Source organism: Cariama cristata, unplaced genomic scaffold (genome assembly GCF_000690535.1).
Source record: "Cariama cristata isolate BGI_N322 unplaced genomic scaffold, ASM69053v1 scaffold23306, whole genome shotgun sequence".
Taxonomy (NCBI): Eukaryota; Metazoa; Chordata; class Aves; order Cariamiformes; family Cariamidae; genus Cariama; species Cariama cristata.
Window position 1 is genome coordinate 3,140 of NW_009624121.1, and position 19,593 is coordinate 22,732.

The 19,593-nt window shown below is 49.2% G+C and overlaps 1 protein-coding gene across 1 annotated transcript; it reads right to left on the reverse strand.

The window, feature by feature from the left end:
• Nucleotides 1-14: 14 nt before the first annotated feature.
• Nucleotides 15-19,254, reverse strand: VSX2 (visual system homeobox 2; the record flags this gene model as incomplete). Its single annotated transcript, XM_009703058.1, has 3 exons — nt 15-346; nt 1,418-1,598; nt 19,131-19,254. Coding segments are annotated over 3 exons (637 nt in total), but the record flags the coding sequence as incomplete, so codon positions are not given.
• Nucleotides 19,255-19,593: the final 339 nt, after the last annotated feature.

The following is a 19,593-nucleotide window of genomic DNA, read 5'->3' on the forward strand; positions in this document are numbered from 1 at the left end:
GCCTCTTCACCCCCCTAGATCAGCTTCTCCTCCTTCTGCGACGAGTTCAACTTCTCTGTCTGTCTCTCATCCTCCGCCGTTGCCGCCTCCTCCCCTGTCTCCGGCTTCCTGCCCGGGGCTGGGGTCTCCCCAGCAATGGTCCCCAGGACTTTGGTGCTGTGCTCCTGAGCTTTGGCCCTGAGGGCGGCAATGCTGTTTTCTCTCAGTTCTTCCTGGGAAATGGCGGTTTTGGGATCCGGGCCCCTCTCTTCCTTGTCACCCTTGTCAAGCTTGGGCAGGGCCTGGCGCTCCACCTCCGTCTGCCTCCCCGCTTCAGCCGCTGCCTCCAGAGACTTTTTGTGCATCCCTAAAAAGAATTGTTGGTATTCGGGTTTAGAAAAGCGCCTGGGCATGGGAAAGCCATCTTGAACTGAAAACAGCAAAGATAAAGAGAGGCCAGAATTAAGGAAAAGCAGAAACCCTCGCTTCACGCAGCAGTCACGGCGAGACGCTCCCTCTGGCCCCCACGCGAGAGCGGCCCAGGCAAGGCAGCTGCCTGCTGGGGCAGCCCGGCTCCAGCACCCGTGGCCTCCGGGCTGCCCCCAAAGGTCTACAATTACTCTCCCCTTCATTTCTTTCTGTGAACCTAAAGCTAACTTGTCCCTGTATGGGGACGAGGGTCTCAGACAGCAGCACAGCTGCCTGAGTTTCACCAAGGCTGGGGAGGAAGATCTATTGCCTATTCCTGTATCAACCCGCTCCTCACACAACCCACCCCTCTGCCTCTCTCTGTTTCACACAGATAGGACAGGACAGCCCGTCATCAAGATGCCAGACATTAGTTTTGGGGCAGAACCAGCCTGAAAGGTCAGAAAGCGGGAAGCAAAGAGCAGGAGCGTGGTAGGGTAGCTGCTACCTCCGTGTCTGCACAGAAAACCAAGCAAAAACCAGGCAGAAATGCAGCTCCCCGAGGTACTGAGAGCAGGAGGCAGCAGCGTGTTTCCCCTGGGACTTGGGGCAAGGAGAGAGCATTTGGAGGTCTCGGCACCCCACTCAGCATCATGGGGCTGGGGGAATCTGACTGGGATGGCCTCCTGCCTTGGGGAAGGGTTGGAACCCCTGCTCCGGGGCGGGGCACAAGGGATGCTCACACCATGGGAGTTGAAGGCTAACACCAGCCTGAGCATGAGGGGAAAATTCCTGCCTTGGAATTTTCCTGCAGGTCAGGATTCAAGGACCAGCAGCGATTTGGAATGAGTGGTCGGACGCTATTGACGAGGGCCGTTGGGGAACAAGGGGGTGGACGGCAATGGGACAGGGGGACCTTGGCCTGCTGCCCTCCACCTGTGTTTTCAACACAGCTCCAGTTTCTTCCTCGCATCCCCCTGCTTCGTCTCAACCCACTTGCCATTCCCCATGAAGGTGGCTGCTCTCTTACCCAGGAGCCAAGGGGCGCAGGACTCCATGATGCCATCCTTGGCAGACTTGAGGATGGACTCGGGCAGTGGGATGGAGTGACGCACCATGGCACCGTAGAGCCCGTACTCAGCCATCACGCTGCTCCTGCCCCAGCACTTCTCCCTCTTCCGCCATTTGGCCCGGCGATTCTGGAACCAAACCTGGGGCAGGCAACAAGGAGGCACATGGGTTTTTTAGAGGGAGAAGATCCATTCCCTTCCCACATGGGAACTCACATGTGTTTGTGCAGCGGGATGAAGGCAGATGCGTGGGAGCTCATCCCGAAAGCACTGCGACCTCTTCCCCCCATGCAGCAGCCCCCGGGTACCTCTGCATCCTTCCCTTGCAGGAGCGGCGAGGACCAAGTGTGAGAGCAGGTCCCATCCCTCTCCTCAGGATGTAATTAATTTGCCATTGTAGCATCTTTTTCTAGGGGCTTTTGGCTCTCGTGCCTGGGATTTTCTTTCACTATTTACCAGGTGTCTGAGCTGCAGCATGGGCTGCCAGCAGCGGTGCCTGCAGGGAGGGCTGGGATGGGGGCGGATGCTCAGGAGAGGTGGGAGAAGGGGGAAGCTGATCTGTGTGCTTCGCCCTGAATTCCCAGTTTGAAAAGCCCCTCATCTTCTCAGAAAATTGGCAGAATAATCTCTGAGCTGTGACCTGGGGGGCAGTGAGCAGAGAGGCGGGTGGCGTTGGTGCGGGGGCGGGGGGGGATGCTCACAGAAATCTATTAGCGCTCTCTCTCCGATTTCCATTCCTCTTGTCTCCCTTGCCCTCCTCCCTCCCTGGCTCCCCTCCCTTCCCACCGAGCAGAGGCATCAGCTTTAGATGAAAAATTGCTCGAGGTCTATTCAGAAGGAGGCAAAGGAAGAGTCAGCCCCAGGGGCAGCCCAGGCCTGATTGAAAAATAAGTTAATTTCAGTTTGAATCGATGGGCCTCAGGCACTGAAATATCACGGGAAATTAAAGCAGCTGGTCCCTAGGGAACCACGCCATTGACCTGCGCTAATTAATGCCATGGAGTTACCAGGCCCCTCTCTGAGAGGCAGCCCCTCCCTCCCTGCGGACACCCCAAACACCTCCTCATTTAACTAATTAGACTCACAGAAAATTGGGTGTTAATTTGTTTAGGATTTTTTTTTCTTTTCTATTTTTTTCCCTTCCCTTTCCCGGAAAGTACACGGCAGAATGGAAATGAATGGCGGGGTCTCGCTGGCAGATGGATGCTCGGGGTCACTCCGCAATCTTCTCCGACTTGATTGCTTGATTAGGTCGTTAGCACATTAAAAAAAAAAATTGCTTGCCGTCTGGCGCTGGCCTGATGAGTGGGATGAGGCGGGAATCGCCTGGGTAATTTATCTTTTTATACTGCAAAGAATTTGATTTCAATCTGCAGATATATGGAGGTGCCTTTGACACCTGTTTAACGTTACAGAGCTGACAGCTTAACCCTCTCTTGTCCCCACTGCCCTTAGCTGTGGGGGAGCTCAGGCTGCCGTGGGGAGCACTGGGGGAGCACCAAGACCCCCAGCTCTGACGTGGGGACCACAAGACTGATGCCGCAGAGCGAGGTCCTGCTCTCAGCTGGCAAGGCAAGCTTGCCTCTTCTACCTGTGCAGAGGGGAACTGCCCAACACCCAAGCCTTACAGGGACAGAGCCGCAGGGAGGGCAGGTGGCTTGCTAGCGCTGGTGACAGCCAGCCTTGGCCGTTCCGGGGAGGCCAGCCAGCCTGGCCCTGCAGGGAGCTCTGCGGGGTGGCTGGGGTGGTGGTCCCAGCGGCTGTGATCCCAGCTTCTCCCAGCAGAAGACACTCTGTGCATGTCAGAGAGGATTTTACAACCAGGCTGCTTCACCACACGTCACCTCCTCTGCATGATAAACAGTCTGATTTACACTTCATACTGCTGACACGTAACCATGGATGGCTGCGAATCTACCGGGGCCTGAGCAAGGACCCTCAGGAGTGCACAGCCTCCTTCTCTGCCCGCTCCTCGATGCCTGCGTGACACACGGGTTCGCTTGGCCATGCAGCCAGCAGGATGCTGGCAGGGTCTCCCACTCCAGGCCATCCACTCCTCCCACTCCCAGAGCCCGCAGGGCAGAGCTGGAGGGGACTGGCTCGCTCCCTTTCCAACCTCAGCACAAACCCCTGTGGTTCCTTCTCACCCACCAGACCGGGGTGGCGGGGCAGCCACCCCCAACACCTCCATGCTGCGAGAGGGCAGCTCGACCCACTGGGGCCAGGAGGGGGGTCCTGCCTTGGATAAACCAGTAGTTACGTCCCTTGCTGCAGAGCTCCTCTCTGTCTCCCATGGCTTCAGGGAGAAATTCCTGCACAAGGCAAGGGACGGTGCCTGCAAGTCTGCCTTGGTTTGGGGCTGCAGTGGTACCTTTCCATGCACCCATAGTGGCTTGCAGGACTCAGCTCTGCACAGCTCTTTTTGTCACCAGTTGCCACACTTGGGATCTCAGCCTGGAACAGGTTTTTCCATCAAGCACCAATAGGGCAACTTTTAAAATTCTCCTCATTTCTCTTTTATCCAGGTGCCTCTTCAATGATGGTTTTACCACCTCTCCTTTGCCCCTCCCTCCTGTCTTGATGCCCCAAACATCTTCCCCCATGCCTCATGCTCCCCTGCCCTTCTCCCTGACCAGGTCTCAGCTTGCCCCAGTGCTGCCCACTAAACCAGCTGCCCTGGAGCATCCCCTTTCCCACGGCAGAGCCACGCAAATGCTGGAGCCAGCAGAAGCTTTGCCAGCTGGCAGCCTAATTTTGACTAGAGACGGTGGAAAATTTTCAAGCAAAAAATGCTGATTCAATCACACAGGAAAAACTGCGTCTGGCCAGTGGAAATGTAATCAAAATTATCTATGGCTTTCCTCTGAATGCTGTATTTTAATCTCGGCTGCTTAAGACATACAAAATCTATGCTTTAAAGCCAAACAGGAAAATGAAAATGGCATCAACACCTCAGTAAGATCATTCTGAGATTTCCCAAACCAATTTTTGTCATTTGATGGGAATTTCCTCTTGGTTTTGACTAGGAAAAAGGAAAGTTTGAAATTTCTAGCAGAACAGAAATCAGGAGGACTGACCATCTTGCTTTAATACCAGGAGCTTCATCTCAGGCACGAAGTCAAATGAAACCAATGGTGCTCAATACTGAATATTGCTGGGATCAGACCCCAGCCCAGCACCTCTGCCAGGAGCAGCTCCGAGGAGCATGGAGGGAGGAGCTCCAGCACAGCACTGGCAACCCCCACACCATTTCAGATCAGCAGAATTATTCTCTGTGGCCCGTTCTCAGGATTTTGCCCTCATTCAGATGTCTCCATCAGCGGGACTTTCTTCTGGGAGAAGTTCTCACTGCTTTCTTCAAATTTCTTGACGTGTTACCAACGCTCTCCTGTGCCTTGATTCTGAGATGAATTACACATCAGTTTTAGTAATTCTGAGGTATTTTCAGCTATGTTAGTACATCAGCTGCAACTTCCAAATATGCAGTTATTTATTATTTGCACCTCACTTTTCCTGGAGAGGGTTTCACCTGTAAACTTACATTTACTCACAGTTTTGGTAGTCTGTGTCTTCTTTGGCTGTTCGTTGTCTTTGCTCGGAGATATTTACTCTATAACTTCCTCTGGATCTGTAAAATTCAGTGTACTTCAAGCAACGTTTAGGTTTTTCCATGTTTCCTCTTGACCCTTCCCATCACGTGGATCGGCCCAGCCTTGTGAAATGCTTTATTGACGTGGCTGTGTACCATGCACCTTCCTTCTCACTTGCTTTCATCTGGTTCTCCGTTGCACAGCCCAGGGTGTGGTGAAAAGACTGTGTTTGTGCTTTCACACTTCACAAGCAGCGGTGAAAACTCCCGATTTGTTTTAGACACGAGCACATCAGATGTTTGTGCAAAGCTATCGCAAGCTGATGCACAGAGGTGTCTTCTGGATCAATGTGCTACACCTTAAGATGATTTATAGCTCTTTATTATCACACGAGCACCCATTGTGAAACATGGGAAGCTTGTTCCAGGAACCCTATCCTCAAAAAATGGACAACAGAGTAAAAAGGATAGGCTTGTCTTGCTATCCACCAGACACGTTAGCATCTAAATTCAGCCCATGCTTGCACATTTGCTGTTCAACAGCCCAAAGCCCTCTCCTGGGCTGCTCCTGAGGCTCCACAAGTGCTGCCCTTGGCACACCGAGGGCTGGATCTGGGGTGGTCACTGCCCGTGGCCGAGCTGGGGGCAGCGGCCAAGCGTGCCACTGACAAGGCTGCCAGACACCCTCCATGCACTGTCAGCAGGGTAAGATGACGCTCACTGCGTGTTGCAAGTTGAGTATGCCTACACACCCTGCAGAAACTGCAGGCTCTTCCATATCCATGGGCTTTGGTCCTCCAGGCATAGAAACGCTGCAAGACCAAAACCCATCACCTTGCAAAACCTGCTCTCAGTATGAAGCCGGCAAATAGAAGGTGGTAATATAACAGCTGGCTCAGAGAGGATCTGCCATCAACTCAATCCCTATCATTTGGGCCAAGCTGAGCATGACACCCTCCCTAACCCCACTAGGCACATCACACTGACACTGTCTCCTCCAAGAGCAGCCACAGCCTATGAACCGAGATAGCAGCAAACGCCAGCACCTTCAGTGTCATCTCCTGGATCCGTTCCACATGCCTGTTCTTCTGAGGCCCCCTTACCAAAATCAGCAGTATTGCCAAGCCGTATAGATGAGGATGTTTCTAACCTTATTCATCATCTAATTCTCACCTTCAGTGCCCACTGCCCAAAGCAGTAAAAGTTGAGGCACTCTGTGCTCATCCGCAGGGTTGCTGTGTTTTGGAGTCAAGACTGGCAAGGTTATTCTTGCCAGTTTGCTCCCCTGAATCACAAATGATGACCGACTCTTCTCCAGATTATTGATGATGCAGAAGAGCAAATTGTAGTAGGAGGAATCTCTCATTTTGCAAAGGGACATGAGACTCAATGTGTCCTGTTATCCGCATTCATCATATTAGTTTGTTTGTTTACCTCATCAGCTCCTGAAACATTGTCTGCTAAAGAGAGAAATCTCCCTGAGGTTGGCCATGAGCCAGGAATCTGAATTAGCAAAGGGATATTTTAAGGCATCTAGGGTGTTACTGTGTATTGTTTCAACCTAAAATTTTCACTGGTTACACTCATTTTCTTGGCTACAACTTTCCAAGCTGGGGCACACAGACAGAATTGGTAGTGGCCACCTTTGTCTTTCTAATAAAAAATGTTATTTTCCCTGCCCAAGTATTTCTCATCTCTTAAAGGAAGAGTCCAGCGTAGACAACGGGAACTTCTGCTTCACCAGACCTCACACACTGCCTTTGACATAGCATTTCGGCAGGGGTCTTCCAAGTACCAAACCGTGTGGAGCACAAGATGATCCCAGCCCGAAGCAGTGCGTGCCGAAGTGGCCACAGGATGGTCACAGGCAAATGCCCATCCTCACCTGTGCGGGCACCAACACAGACACAGACACACAGACACCTGGATACAGACACACAGACACAGGCACACACACAGACACCGAGACACACAGACACGCAGACACACAGACACCGAGACACCCAGATACACACAGACACAGACACACACACACACAGATGCAGACACACTGACAGCTCGGCACTCACCCCACCACCACTTGCCCTTGCCAGGCTGTGGGGAGCAGCCGCACACGGCTGTTGGCAAACCAGCAACTAAGGCAAGGGACAAAATCCCAAGTCCCCCCAGCCGCAATGCTGAGACCATCTCCCCCACCCATGGACTAACAGGCATAGCTCCTTTGCTCTCTGACAATTCCCCTGGTGCAAACTTTCAGCTTCGGGTAGCCGAACTGTCATCTGTACAATCCCTGCAAAGAAGCCATTTCTGATACTGAGCTCTTCAAGTGAGGACACAGCAGAGAAACCCTGTCCTGCCCAGCCAGTCAGCGTGGGAGCTTTATGGACTTCTCCGTTGACATTGCCTTGGGTTGTAATCTGCTCTCATGGTCCTACTTGACATGATGGTGCTGAAAGCTTTCTGACCCAACACACTCATGTGCATCCAGCACCACGCTCCTCTCCCAGGGATCCAGTCGTCTCAGGCTGAACCATGCAGAAGCTGAACTTCTCATGTTCATCCACCAGATTCTTCCCTCTGTGGCATTTACTGCCATGAGAAACATCCAGACACCTACAGCAGCACCCTGCAGTTGCTTATGTCCCTTTCGCCACCACGCTGCTCTGGACTGATCCTGTCACCCAACTGTATGCATAGTAAAGCATTGGCACAAAGAATCTTTCTCAGTACAAGCTCTTCAGACCTCTGACGGCATATTGGTTTTGCCTCACCTGGAGTAGAAAAACCCGGTCAGGCCTGCTATCCCCCTCACAGCAGAACGCTGCTCCTAGAGTCATGCCCAGTGGCACATCTGTCACTCCCCCCCTTTGGGGAGACCAGCTGCTGACCAGAGAACACCTCCAGCTCACCTCCACGCCCGGGGCCCTGCTGCCATCTTGGCACTCAGTTCCTCCTGACAGCTACACATCTCCCTTTCTACCTTCTTCCTTTCCAATCCAAGACCCTACAACAACAGTAGTCAAAATTAAAAGCCCCTCTGAAAAAATAGCAATGTCCTCACCCTCGTATCGGACAGGGCTGGTGGCCCTGGCTGGGTTCAATCTGAGGATGTGAACACTGCAAAGAATGGCCTCATATCTTCCTTAGAGCATGTCCCCATCTGCACTGACAGGCCCTGGGGCTTTATAATGAATTGCCACAAGAATGTAAGGTCTGACTGGGTCCTGGGGCTTCCTCGAGTCCCTGCCCTGTAGTGATCACCCCAGGAAAGCTTCCTGTCCCTGGGCTGCTAGTGGAGACTGCACCACTTGTGTAAGCCTGGAAATAGTTTATTGCTGTCTTTTCAAATGTAATGTCAAAATTATTGGCACTGTTTATGGTGACATCACTTTCTATGGCTGGTATAAAGTGCGTATGAAGTTGAATGAGAGTAGTAAAGGTTGCACATGGGCTGCATGGCTGATGGCAGGACTCATCATCCCTCCTCTTACTAAACACTGGGAAAGAGCTTTCTGGGCTCATATCGGAAAGAGCAATTCCTGTACAAAGCATGGCAAGAGCCCTTCCTGGTAATAGCTAGAGTCATGTCTGACCCACTCGGCTAACATGTCCAACCAGACATACTGAGATGAGCTGTGAGATGGTACTTATCCCTCTCAAGCAAAGACATGACGGTTCATCCAAGCTGGGGTCTCCTCTAAGCTAAACTAGCACAGGGCACACATTGAATATGGGCTCAATATGGCACCCAGCAAAAATGTACATGTTTTTACAGTGCCTCTGGTCTTGCAGACCAGACCTGCCTCTGAATCCTGCTCTTAAAAGCACTACATGGGCCAAGTATAGCTACTTCTTGCAATTTATCTGACTTATGCAGCCAAAGCTGTAAAATGCCTCGTGACCTGGGAATATGTCTTAAACTGTGTCCCCTTGGCAAATCTGGGGTTGTCACCTGGCCTTGCCGTCTCATGTGGTGATACGTTTTCTCACCTGTTGTAACCTTCATCAGGTACAGGGCTCCCATCTTTCCCAAAGAAAAACAAATGTGCACACAAAGTGCATGGTAGATATAGTGAGATCAGTGGTTCAGCACACACCCAATCTCTGCAACACATCTGCACGGCAAAGGCATCCCTACATTGACATTGACTTCATCATGGTCAGACCATGATGTCAGCTGATCAGCAGCTTAGCTGGAGCTACAGCTCCATATAGGCTGACAGATGCTGGGACATGGCAGATAAACACTCAAATTCTTCTTTTCCCAACATGCTGATTGAAAAACAGGAAAAACATCAGGGTTGTGGGTGCATGAAAGTCACAGGAAAGCTGGCCGGAGTGCGCCCATCATCCTAGTCCACACAAACCCAGGGAGACATTTGTCATTGTCACAAAGGGTAATACTGCACATCCATCCTTTGGGTGCTCACAATGCTTGGCTTGGTTAACCAAGCTGCTATCTTGCCTGAATAATTTCATTTTGCCTCCTTTTCCCCCACTAACACTGCTCTGCAGGTCCTCTGGCACAAAGGAAACCTTAGCACAGGTCTTCATAAACTTCCATATGCAATGCACTCTGTGAACATGCAGGGACACACCATATTATCACCTTCATGTTAGAGCAAGGCAAGTCAGGACAGTAGGAGGAGCAACATCACATTCCCTTCACGATACCTTTCAATGGGCACCAAAATCAGGGCTCGGGATGCCAGCCTTCCTCAGAGCGCTGCCTGTGCTCTGGGGCTGCCCCTTGCATGCCAGTAGCAGCTGCATGTTGCCCTTTATCACTACACACAGAGCAAAGGGCAAAGGTATGCTCTGTCCTCCAGAAAAGCACGTAGGATCCAGAGGCTGTGCACCAGCAGGCGATGGTGTCTGCAGCACTGCCTGGTGCCCACCATTTCCCAAGATAAGGCTCAAGCCCACCCCTGCGTGCATGGGGACAGCCCACACACTGTCCCCCTGAGAGCTATAGCATGGGCTCACCAATGCACGGGAACTCTTGGTGCATTGAAGCATTAACTGGAAGATACCTAGGGAAACGTGTTATGTATTGTAAAATGTTGTAACGAGTTTCCATGCAGCAGCTTGGACTGAGCTCCAAAAGAAGAAAGTAGCAGTACTTTACAATCTTCCCTTAGGAAGATACACAGTAAGGACCTTGCCTCATGCAGTAAGAGATGTCTAATCACCCAACCTCAGCAAATCATTCACCGAGCTCTCTTGAATCTGGGGAAGGAGGAGAACCACCAGAGCCAAAGAGCAGGCCAGAAGAGAGGTCCCCTGACCACCACCCAAGAGGTCAGGACTGGCAGTTATATCAGCTGCACTGAGGTGGCCCTCCAGCGCTCTACTCCTACTTTGTGTCTGCTCCTGGCTTTACAAGTTCCTCAGCTCCGTATGCCCTTAACCTTCTTTGGGCAATTCATGACTACAGGAGTTTTCACATGACACTTTACAGCTGCAGAAGACTCATGCTCCAGGCACTGGCTGCTGCTGTGCCACTGATGCCTGCAGCCGACGTTGTCAGCTCAGGCTAGTGCACAGCACAGCTACTGGTGTCACCTGCAGAGCTGGCAACACACAACCTGCTTGTGGATGCTGCTCGCACCAGGGCAGCACATCCAAGCTCACCAGGGCATTCCCAGTTATCCTCCATGCTTAGTCCACCCAAGCTAAGATCTTCCAGGCAGAAACTCTCCCTCAGCTGTCATTTAGCCACTGAAGCCTTGATCTCAGTTGTGGTCATCATGTAAGCTCAACAAGTTGATCCAATCAACTAACAAGTGGCAGGGTGCTGTAGTGACAGTCGTGGGGGACTCTGAGTTGGAAAGAGGGCAGTGAAACCAAATATATAAAGGGACCTAGGGATATCAGAAACACCTGATGGACATCAAACAATTTAACTTGGAACGGACATCACCGGCATGTCTGGCTAAGAGCAGTGACTGGCACAGACACTCATCATGTACATTTACATGGATGGGTTGGCTAGATCCTTCCAACGGGTTGTTTCCCAACAACACTCACAGTTCAGCTTCCCTCTGGGTAAGCCAAGCAGCGGCTTTAGAGAGAAGAGGGTAGCACGGATGAGAAGGTATTTCCCCCAGTGGCATACCCTGCAGTCCCCGCAGCTGCACGGGAACCAGAGCTTCCCAGAGGCAGGGGTGGGCAGCCTGGCTGCACTGGCCTGGCCGAACAACTCGGGTACGGGCTAACCCAGCCTGGCAAAGCGCTGCTGCCTTTCCACATTGTAGCAGGTCAGCTCCAACAGCCAGGCAGGAGTCAGCCAGTAGGTTACTTCTAGACCACGGAGGGGACATAACCCCCATGTTTATGAATGTGCAACATGCATGCCATGGGCCTTTAGGTAAGTCACAGGAAGGTGACCAGGTATAAGTAATGATTCACTTGCCTTCCCTTGCTATGAATTTGGAGAGAAAGCTGCCGCTAAAAGTTCTAGTATCTGCCAGCCAAAGTTTCAGCTCTGCCTTTGCTCAGACAGTTGGGAGCCTAACAGACACCCACTGAAACAGAAAGTAGGGAGCAAACTGTGCCTCTCACGCCAGGCAGGTCCTAAACTGAACATCTTTTGCTGTTCCCAGGGCAAACGCCACTCAGAGTAGACAGAAGAGCATCTAATGCTTTCTCACAGCCTCTGATGCAGGTGGTCTCTGGAAGACACCTTTGCTGTACGATATTGTAGCAACCTTTAGTTCTCCAACTCAGTTTGTCTTTTCTGCTCCACAGAAGGACCTGCCAGCCTCACACGTGTGGAGATCAGGGTCATCTGTATGTCTGTTGAGGACCAGACTTCTCAACACTGCACAGCCCTGTGCAAAACCCGGCTCGCAGAACACCCACAAAGAAGGGTAATGAAAAGGCAGAAGAGGCTCAGGGTGGCAGAGAAGAATCAGAAGAACTTGTTGAGATCTATCAGAGTAAAAGATAAAGACTATAGAGAAAAACAGATCCATTAAGAAATAAAGGGGAGAGTAAATTAACCATGTCTCTAAAGTGCCTGTGTTATTGAACTGTTAAAAAAATCTCTATTCAAAGTCAGGAAAGGAGGAAAACTTTATAATAAAGGGTCATTAAAGGAAAACCTGAACACACAACCATCAGCCGGTCCCTCTGCCAGGCATCCTAAGGTTGGAGGGGAATTAATTATTGAACTTGCTGGGCTGCCCAATTATTTTTTTAAAAAATCAGTTGTGAAAAACTGCAGTGGCATCAGAAGAGAGAAAAGAAAGTTGATCATTAAAAGGAGGAGTGAATGCAAGTGTTTTAGGGCAGCATTTCCAGAACAGCGTAAGTGATTGAGGAACCACAATGCCTAAGCTAACTCGGAGAAGTGTTACCCTTAACCTATTGTTGTTAAGAAAACAGGGGGATAAATGGGGGGAAGAGTTGTCACAGCCTGACATTAAGCCTGCAGAGCCTCATTCTCCTGGCCGTGATGGGGAAAGTTTGCCACGGCACTCCACAGCAATGGGCTACAGCATATTTTGTTTCCTGCCTTTCTTTCCTCTCGCAGGGAGCTTAAGTCCCCCAACTGAAGGTATCTGACCGTCGGTGATCGTGTCTCCAAACCATGGAGAGAACAAGGAAGGAGCTGCCACTGCAAAGCCCCATTTCTCTCCCAATAGTGCGGAGGAGCACACCAAAATCACACTGTCCCTTATGCTGTGACAGCCATAAACAGCTTGCAAGGAACAGAGCAGAAGGCAAGGACAGGCAAGTTTGGTTTTATTTGGTTTTCTGTCCCATTTAGAAAATTGGTCAGTGGCTGAAGCAACTCAGGGACTGAACATAGAGGCATAAAGCAGTACCTGGGTATACAAAGTATTCATAACTCTGTATCTCCATCTCTGCACTAAAAATCTCCTTTTAAACTGCACCTACAGCCCCAGCTGTAGCAGGGTAAATCCCACAGGCCGGGCAGGTAACCTGCATGGTCTAGCAACACGCAGGAGAGTCCCCACTTCACAGTAAGCTGAAGAGATGTTCCCAGCCCTCCATTTTTTTTCCTCTCTCCTGCCACATTTTCTTCCTCTGTCCAAAGGCATGCGGCGTAAGACTTTTCAGACAGTAATGCCTTTGGGAAGGCTTGCCTGGGCCCCTGTTCTTGCCCATCACCCAGCCCTTCTGTTTGCAGCTCTGGTAATTAACTTGTAAACGAAGTTCTAGCACATGGACTGAAAACGGGCCATAGATAAAGGGTAATGAAAACACTCCATTACAGAAAGGGCCAAATGAAACAACTCTTAATTGAAAAATGGAAATGAATATGAATTTAGATCAACTAAACAAGCATGTTATTGAAGAGGCAGCAAAGTGGATGAACTCCTCACATACCAATTAAAGACATGGAGGCAGAGATGCACCATACGCCACGAGAAACACTCATAATAATATTCTCACCAAGCCAGTAAGTTTGATTAGTTTTATTACTCTCACTTGTACACTTCCTACATTTCTAAAAGCATAGGGGAAGTTAATGACACATATCTGGTATCACGCTGCCATGGCTTGCCCCAGCGCTCAGGACTTGCTGGCAAAGGTAGCCAGCACTAGCTGCTCAGCTTTATTTTATTATTAACTTCTTGCAGGGCTTGCAGCATTCTTAAAAAAATTAAGATATTGAAATGGTTCACTCACACAGCAGCAACACTTTCAGCTTCTCCATCACCTTGGTAATCTACCTCCAACCACCCTAATCGCTCTGGTAACTTCCCTCCAGCTACACAATCTCCTTGAACGTGCCGTATAGAGATACAGGTGGGAGCCCACTGGCACTGTGCCTCATGCTGGCCTTTCTCTCTTCTAAGTGTGAGAGTCACACAAAGTTTTAGCAAGAATTGACAGGTCCTCACTTATTGAGAGTAATAGTAACAAGCATAAGCTTAGAAAAACCACCATCACCACTACTTTCTGCAGCACTAAGAAATCCCTTGGCAGCCATTCCAGGCACAGATTCAGGAAAGGTCAGCAACTGCATGGAGCGATCATCCCTGTTCCACACTTACTCCGTGGGATTAGGACTACAATTCAACGCTCTGCAGCAAGCAGGAAAAGCTGGCGAGAGGGGGAGAAGCCAGGGCTGCTAAAACTGCATAAAGACAATTTTTCCTTCACACTTTCTATTGTGTTTCTTGAGGGAACTCTGTGGGTTCGCTCCTGAGCTCCCGCTCAGTGCAATACAGGTTCCTCAGGCATTCACATCTAAACACAGAACGTTTTTGCAAAACTGAAGCAAGGGAAGCCTCTTGTTCCGGAAAAATACTCTTGGTACAAATGCTTCCCTCCAGATGACTACCCCTCTTCATTTCTCCATCCCCATTCAGCTCCTAAAGGGCTACAGAGCGATACTGAAATGTGTTAATCTGATAGCAGCTAAAACAACACATGTTCAATTAGAGTTTTAGTTGGTTTCTTTTTGGTTTTAGCCAAAATTGACCTCCTAGCTGCCTGACAAAGCTTGCCAGATACACAGACAATCCCCACTCCTCACACGTGGCACCAGTGTCTCCTTGGGGTTCCTGTTGCTTACGTGAGCAATTTCATCTGTCCCAAAATTCTTCATCCATGTAATTACCATACAATCACTTAACAACAAGAACTGACAATCTTAGCAATTTTATTCTCTTTTTTAATTGATTAGTTTCCTTAAAAGGAGAATCTAGTGTCCCTACAACGGCAGTCAGGATCTTATTTTTTGGAAGTACTGAACTGATTAATCAATTTATTTGATCAGTAGGAGACATACTGTAATGACAAACATACACAGTCATTTCAATAATCCCAAGTCAAACTGTTACTGAACTTTAATATTGTAGATACTAGTGTTTAAAGTTTGGAACTGTCACTTACTAATAAATTCAAAAAGGATAACATCTCTACAATCTACACATTACACTTAAGAGTATCTGTGATAAGAATGACACTGATTTAAGTCAAGTGTCAGAATACTTGTCAGCTTGAGGCCATTTTGAATACTTCAAGTTGTCTATTAAGGATATACTTCCCCACAGGAATCTACTTACCTCACCTGAATTTTACAGAAAGGTCTGGGTTTATTATAATAACAACACTTCAACTCTTCTGAATATTCTTTCAAATACATTGATTAATGTTGTCTTTTTCAAGTATCTTGCAAAATGGCCACAGTGACATCTGGTCTGACTTGTGCAAAGTGTCTCACTGGGAAAATTAAATTCTTTTCCCATGTTGCCTGATGTGAGGATGCTTATGTTCTTTCTAGGAGCAGCCAGCTCAATACGGGAGGAAGATGCATGCAACGTGAAAGTGTTGCCTTGAAAAAAAATACACGTTCACCTTCTTTAAATGGAGGATTTGAATATTTTTTCCTGAATTCAATGTTCTCTAAATAACTTTCTTGGCCTCTGCTGGCTATTTGTAGTGTGCTGCTGAAGGTTTTACATGCAAGCAGTTCCTATATATCATTCTCTCAATTGCATTCGTTGAATTTCACTTTCATACTGAATTTCATAGGTGATTTACTTTCTCTTTGACTACTACCTCCTGAGAAATAATTCCATGAATGAAAATAAGGGATAGATATCACTCTTAGGTGTGGATCCAGTGGGAACCCACATGAAATGCTGTCAAAGCCCACGGCATGTGATGTTCGCAACAATCTTAGAAAACACTTTCATTAATGACCTACAAGATAGAGAGAACAATGTGGAAAGATGGGATGAACTGCAAGCTACAATGAAAATACAAAAATACAGAGATCCCTTGAGCAGTTAGAAACTCATGCAAGAAAAAAACATAAGATGACATGAAATTACAAATGTTATGAAGAAGGGAATAAAGATTCATTGTCAGCTGATTCTTCCAAGGGGCATTAAATGATGCTAATAGATTCAAAGCAAGATTTACTTCACTTGGGTAGTTCTGCTGCAGAACTCCTTGCCATGGGATGTTAAGATATTTACATGTGTTCAAAATTGCAGGAGGCTGTCAAAGTACTCGGTAAGCATCACTAGATAGCTGCCCTGCTCTCAGACTCTAACATCCACCTCTTGCCAGCGTTAGAGCTGGTAGGGCCATTATTCTGCTTGTTAGCCAAAGTTAATAAAATGCCATGAGAAACCCAGAACACTGAAGGGAAGAGCCTGCGGATAAAAAAAAAATCTGTCTGAAAAAAGCTTGAAGGGACTGAACTAGATAAATAGAAATAAATAGCTATGGAAGCAAGTAGGCCAGTGCTAATTTGAGGCTGTTTCTGCAAGGACCCCGAAGTCTGGCTGAACTGGTGAGAACACACCCAGCGTGCCGCTGTAGGCCTGGGGTCCCTTGTCTCCAGGAAGACTGACAGGCAGGATGGGTTTCACAGAAGAACAATCACATGATTCAGAGACTAGCATGTCATTTATGAAAAATTATTTAAGAAAAGATCTTCACAGCTTGCTTAAGTGATGATGAAAACCAAAAGTGACAGCCAGGAGAAGAAATAGCTTAGATTTATTTAAAGAGTGTGAACATCATAACAAGGGAGAAAGAATTAGGCTCATACAAAAGGGGCTAAAGTTGAAAAGGAACATGAGGTGAAATATCAAGAAGCATAACCAAGGTTGGGAATTATCTTGTCATGGCTTGTGACACAAAAAAAAAAAAAAGCATGGACACAGAAACTTCACAGAATATGTGGTAAGGGACAATCGCGTGCTGATCCCTTGGAAGGATCAGTGAGAACTAACACATCTCCCCCATCAGCAGTGCTCAGGACTCCTACATGACCCTGACACTCACTCTGGCGTGGTGCTGATGCTCTCACACAACAGATACCACAGAAATTCTGCTGTTTCTCATGATTTCTCCTTTCATGATGAGTGAACACGACACTCACAAGCACTTTCTTTTGGAATACTTGTGCCATTAGCAACACCTGATTTCACAACAGCCACACCATGGGGTACTTCTGCTGCCCAAGTCTAACCGGATCTATGGGGCAGAGGGATCACAGTAAGGAGGACTCCTAGGTTTAAAAACTCTGCAGTACAGGAAGAGCTGTCAGTTGTTTATTAGCCAGCTGCAGAATGACATGCTGGCAGCAAGTCAGTGAGAGCTGAGATAAGTTACCCACTATCGCACTTTCAAATTAGGTAAAACACTGAGGCTCAGAACTAGAAGGATGCCCCAGATGCAGAAGCAGTACATGCAGTGCCCAGCTCTGCATTGTCTGCCATAACTTCTGCCTTCACCTCACTCATAGTGAGGGCCCTCAGCTCTGGCCACAGGACAAATGGTGCCTCTGCAGTTCAACATACACTGTGCCACTAGATAAACCCCCCCCTTGAAAAGGTCCTTTATGGGAAATCAAAGGACCTTCTTTCCAGCCCGGCATCAGATGGTGGGTGCAGGCCACACTAAACTTCCAACAGATCTCTCCCCTCTTGACTTGACATCCTACAGGGTCACATGTGGAAAAATCACTCTCCATCCAGCTTGCTTTCTCTGGAGGCAAAGCATCACGGCCTGTTGCTCAGAGCAAAATCCTAATGCATCAGGTAAGATTTCCGACGACAAGCCATTATTTCTGAAGACCACTGGATATCCTGTCAGCACACAGGTTATCTACAAGCTGTTAGGTCAGCAGGAGTCCTGCCAGCACAACAGGATAAGAAGCACAACTTGCTTTTATGAAAATGTCACTCTTGATTGAGCACAAGAACGAGGGCAGTGAAGGGGGCTCAGGACTGAGGGAAAAAGAGCTGCACTTTTGTTTGGTAGGATCTCTCTGTCTCTGTGCAGGGTCATGCCTCAGCATGCCTCCAGCATCAGCGCTATCTTCCTAAAAGTGCCCTGTGAGCTGCCTTCCAAATCCACGAGGAAGCGGCCTCCTGGGCCACCTCTTTAGCAAAGAGCGAGCACAGGCTGAAGGAATGGATCAACGGGTGCTGGGCGTGCATGAGGAGGGACTGAGCAGAACAAGGAACCAGGGAAACCAGGACCCTCCCAACACCACTTGGCACTCAGGCCAATGCCTCTTGTAGAAACTGCTGTGCACCAGCCACAGAGGCAGCCACTGCCCAGTGTGCAGGGGACCAGGCCAGTTTAACCCACAGCCAGCCAAGAAACATCACCCGTACCAGCAAAAATGGGTTCAGGACTTGGCCATTACATCCCTGTGCCTTGTGCAGCAAGCTGGTGGGAGCAAGGGATGGGGAGGAGGGAGGCAGCAGAAGCTGCCGGTGTCCACCCTTGTGAACTTTATGTTTGGCCTGTCCAAGCCCATTGCACCTCCTACGCGGTACACAGCATCTGTAAGTCTCCTCCAGCTTTTTGGGCTGTAATGACTGCTTGCATACTGGCTACCATGCACGCTGAAGACTGGTGCTGGCACAACCCTGTGGCTCAGGCTGCTCCTTACGGCTGGAGGATTCACCACACAGCGCGATACTCCACACCGCCTCGTTCTACCTCCTCACAGTGGCACAACAGGACTTGCACACAATTAAACCCCAATGATTAAAAATCATTAAAAAAAATTATCCCCAGAAATTTCAGGGAAGCTTCTCTTGAAGAGGCAAATGCAGTGAATGTGTAGAGATGGTGCAAACGCCTCACGGGGACTCAGCCGTCATTCCCACACTGCAGTCCTACCCACAGCAGTACTGGCTGCCTACGATGTCCCTGTGCATCCTCTTGTGCCCAAAGGAGCAGAGATGGGCTCCTTCCCTCCCACACTGCCCACCCAGACCCGCGCTCCATGAGGCTCTCTTCCTGCCTATACCACAAAGACCTCAAAACGCTGCGGTCTTTCCTTGCACACCAGTTCCCCTTCAATGATTTAGGATCCCCTCTGTTACACAACCCCTCCCCAAATCACTGGTACAACACGCCAGTACAGCACATGTCGAAATACAAACACCAGATACAAATCTGTCAAGAACAGCTGAGCTGGCTGCCTACCCATCGAGAGCAGGGGAGTGGACAGTCTGGGGAGGTTTATTCAGAGCAATGTCAGCCTTCCCATGCCGCTACCTTTTCTTCAGGGAGTGATGAGCATGGCTGAGAGGAGCAGGATAAAGGGGTCCAAGAGATATGATTACCTGTATCCTGTCTTCTGGCAACTCTGTTTTCATGGCCAACATCTCTCTAGCATATACATCAGGATAGTGGGCCTCGTTGAAGGCCTTTTCCAGCTCCTCCAGTTGGTAGGATGTGAAGATTGTCCTGAGGGGAGTAAAACTCTTTGATCAAAAAAACATAAGAAGCAGCAGCAAAGATGATGGAGAGTCAGAGGAATGGATACAGAAGCTACAGAAACCTGGGTAACCTGCTAACGCATAGCTTTTCCCCCATCTCCTGTGTTTCTGTGCACAAAAGGTCAGGTGCCAGGGTGAAAGGAGAAACAGAAAATGCCAGAAGACAGCGCTTTAAACAGTTACAAATCACCTTCCCTTTCAGGGACTCGCCTCTGGAGACGATCCCTCCCCAGCAGCGAGCACCCGCAACCTGCAGCAATGGCAGCTGCTCTTACATCTCAGACTCTGCTGCCTCTTGTGAGGATCC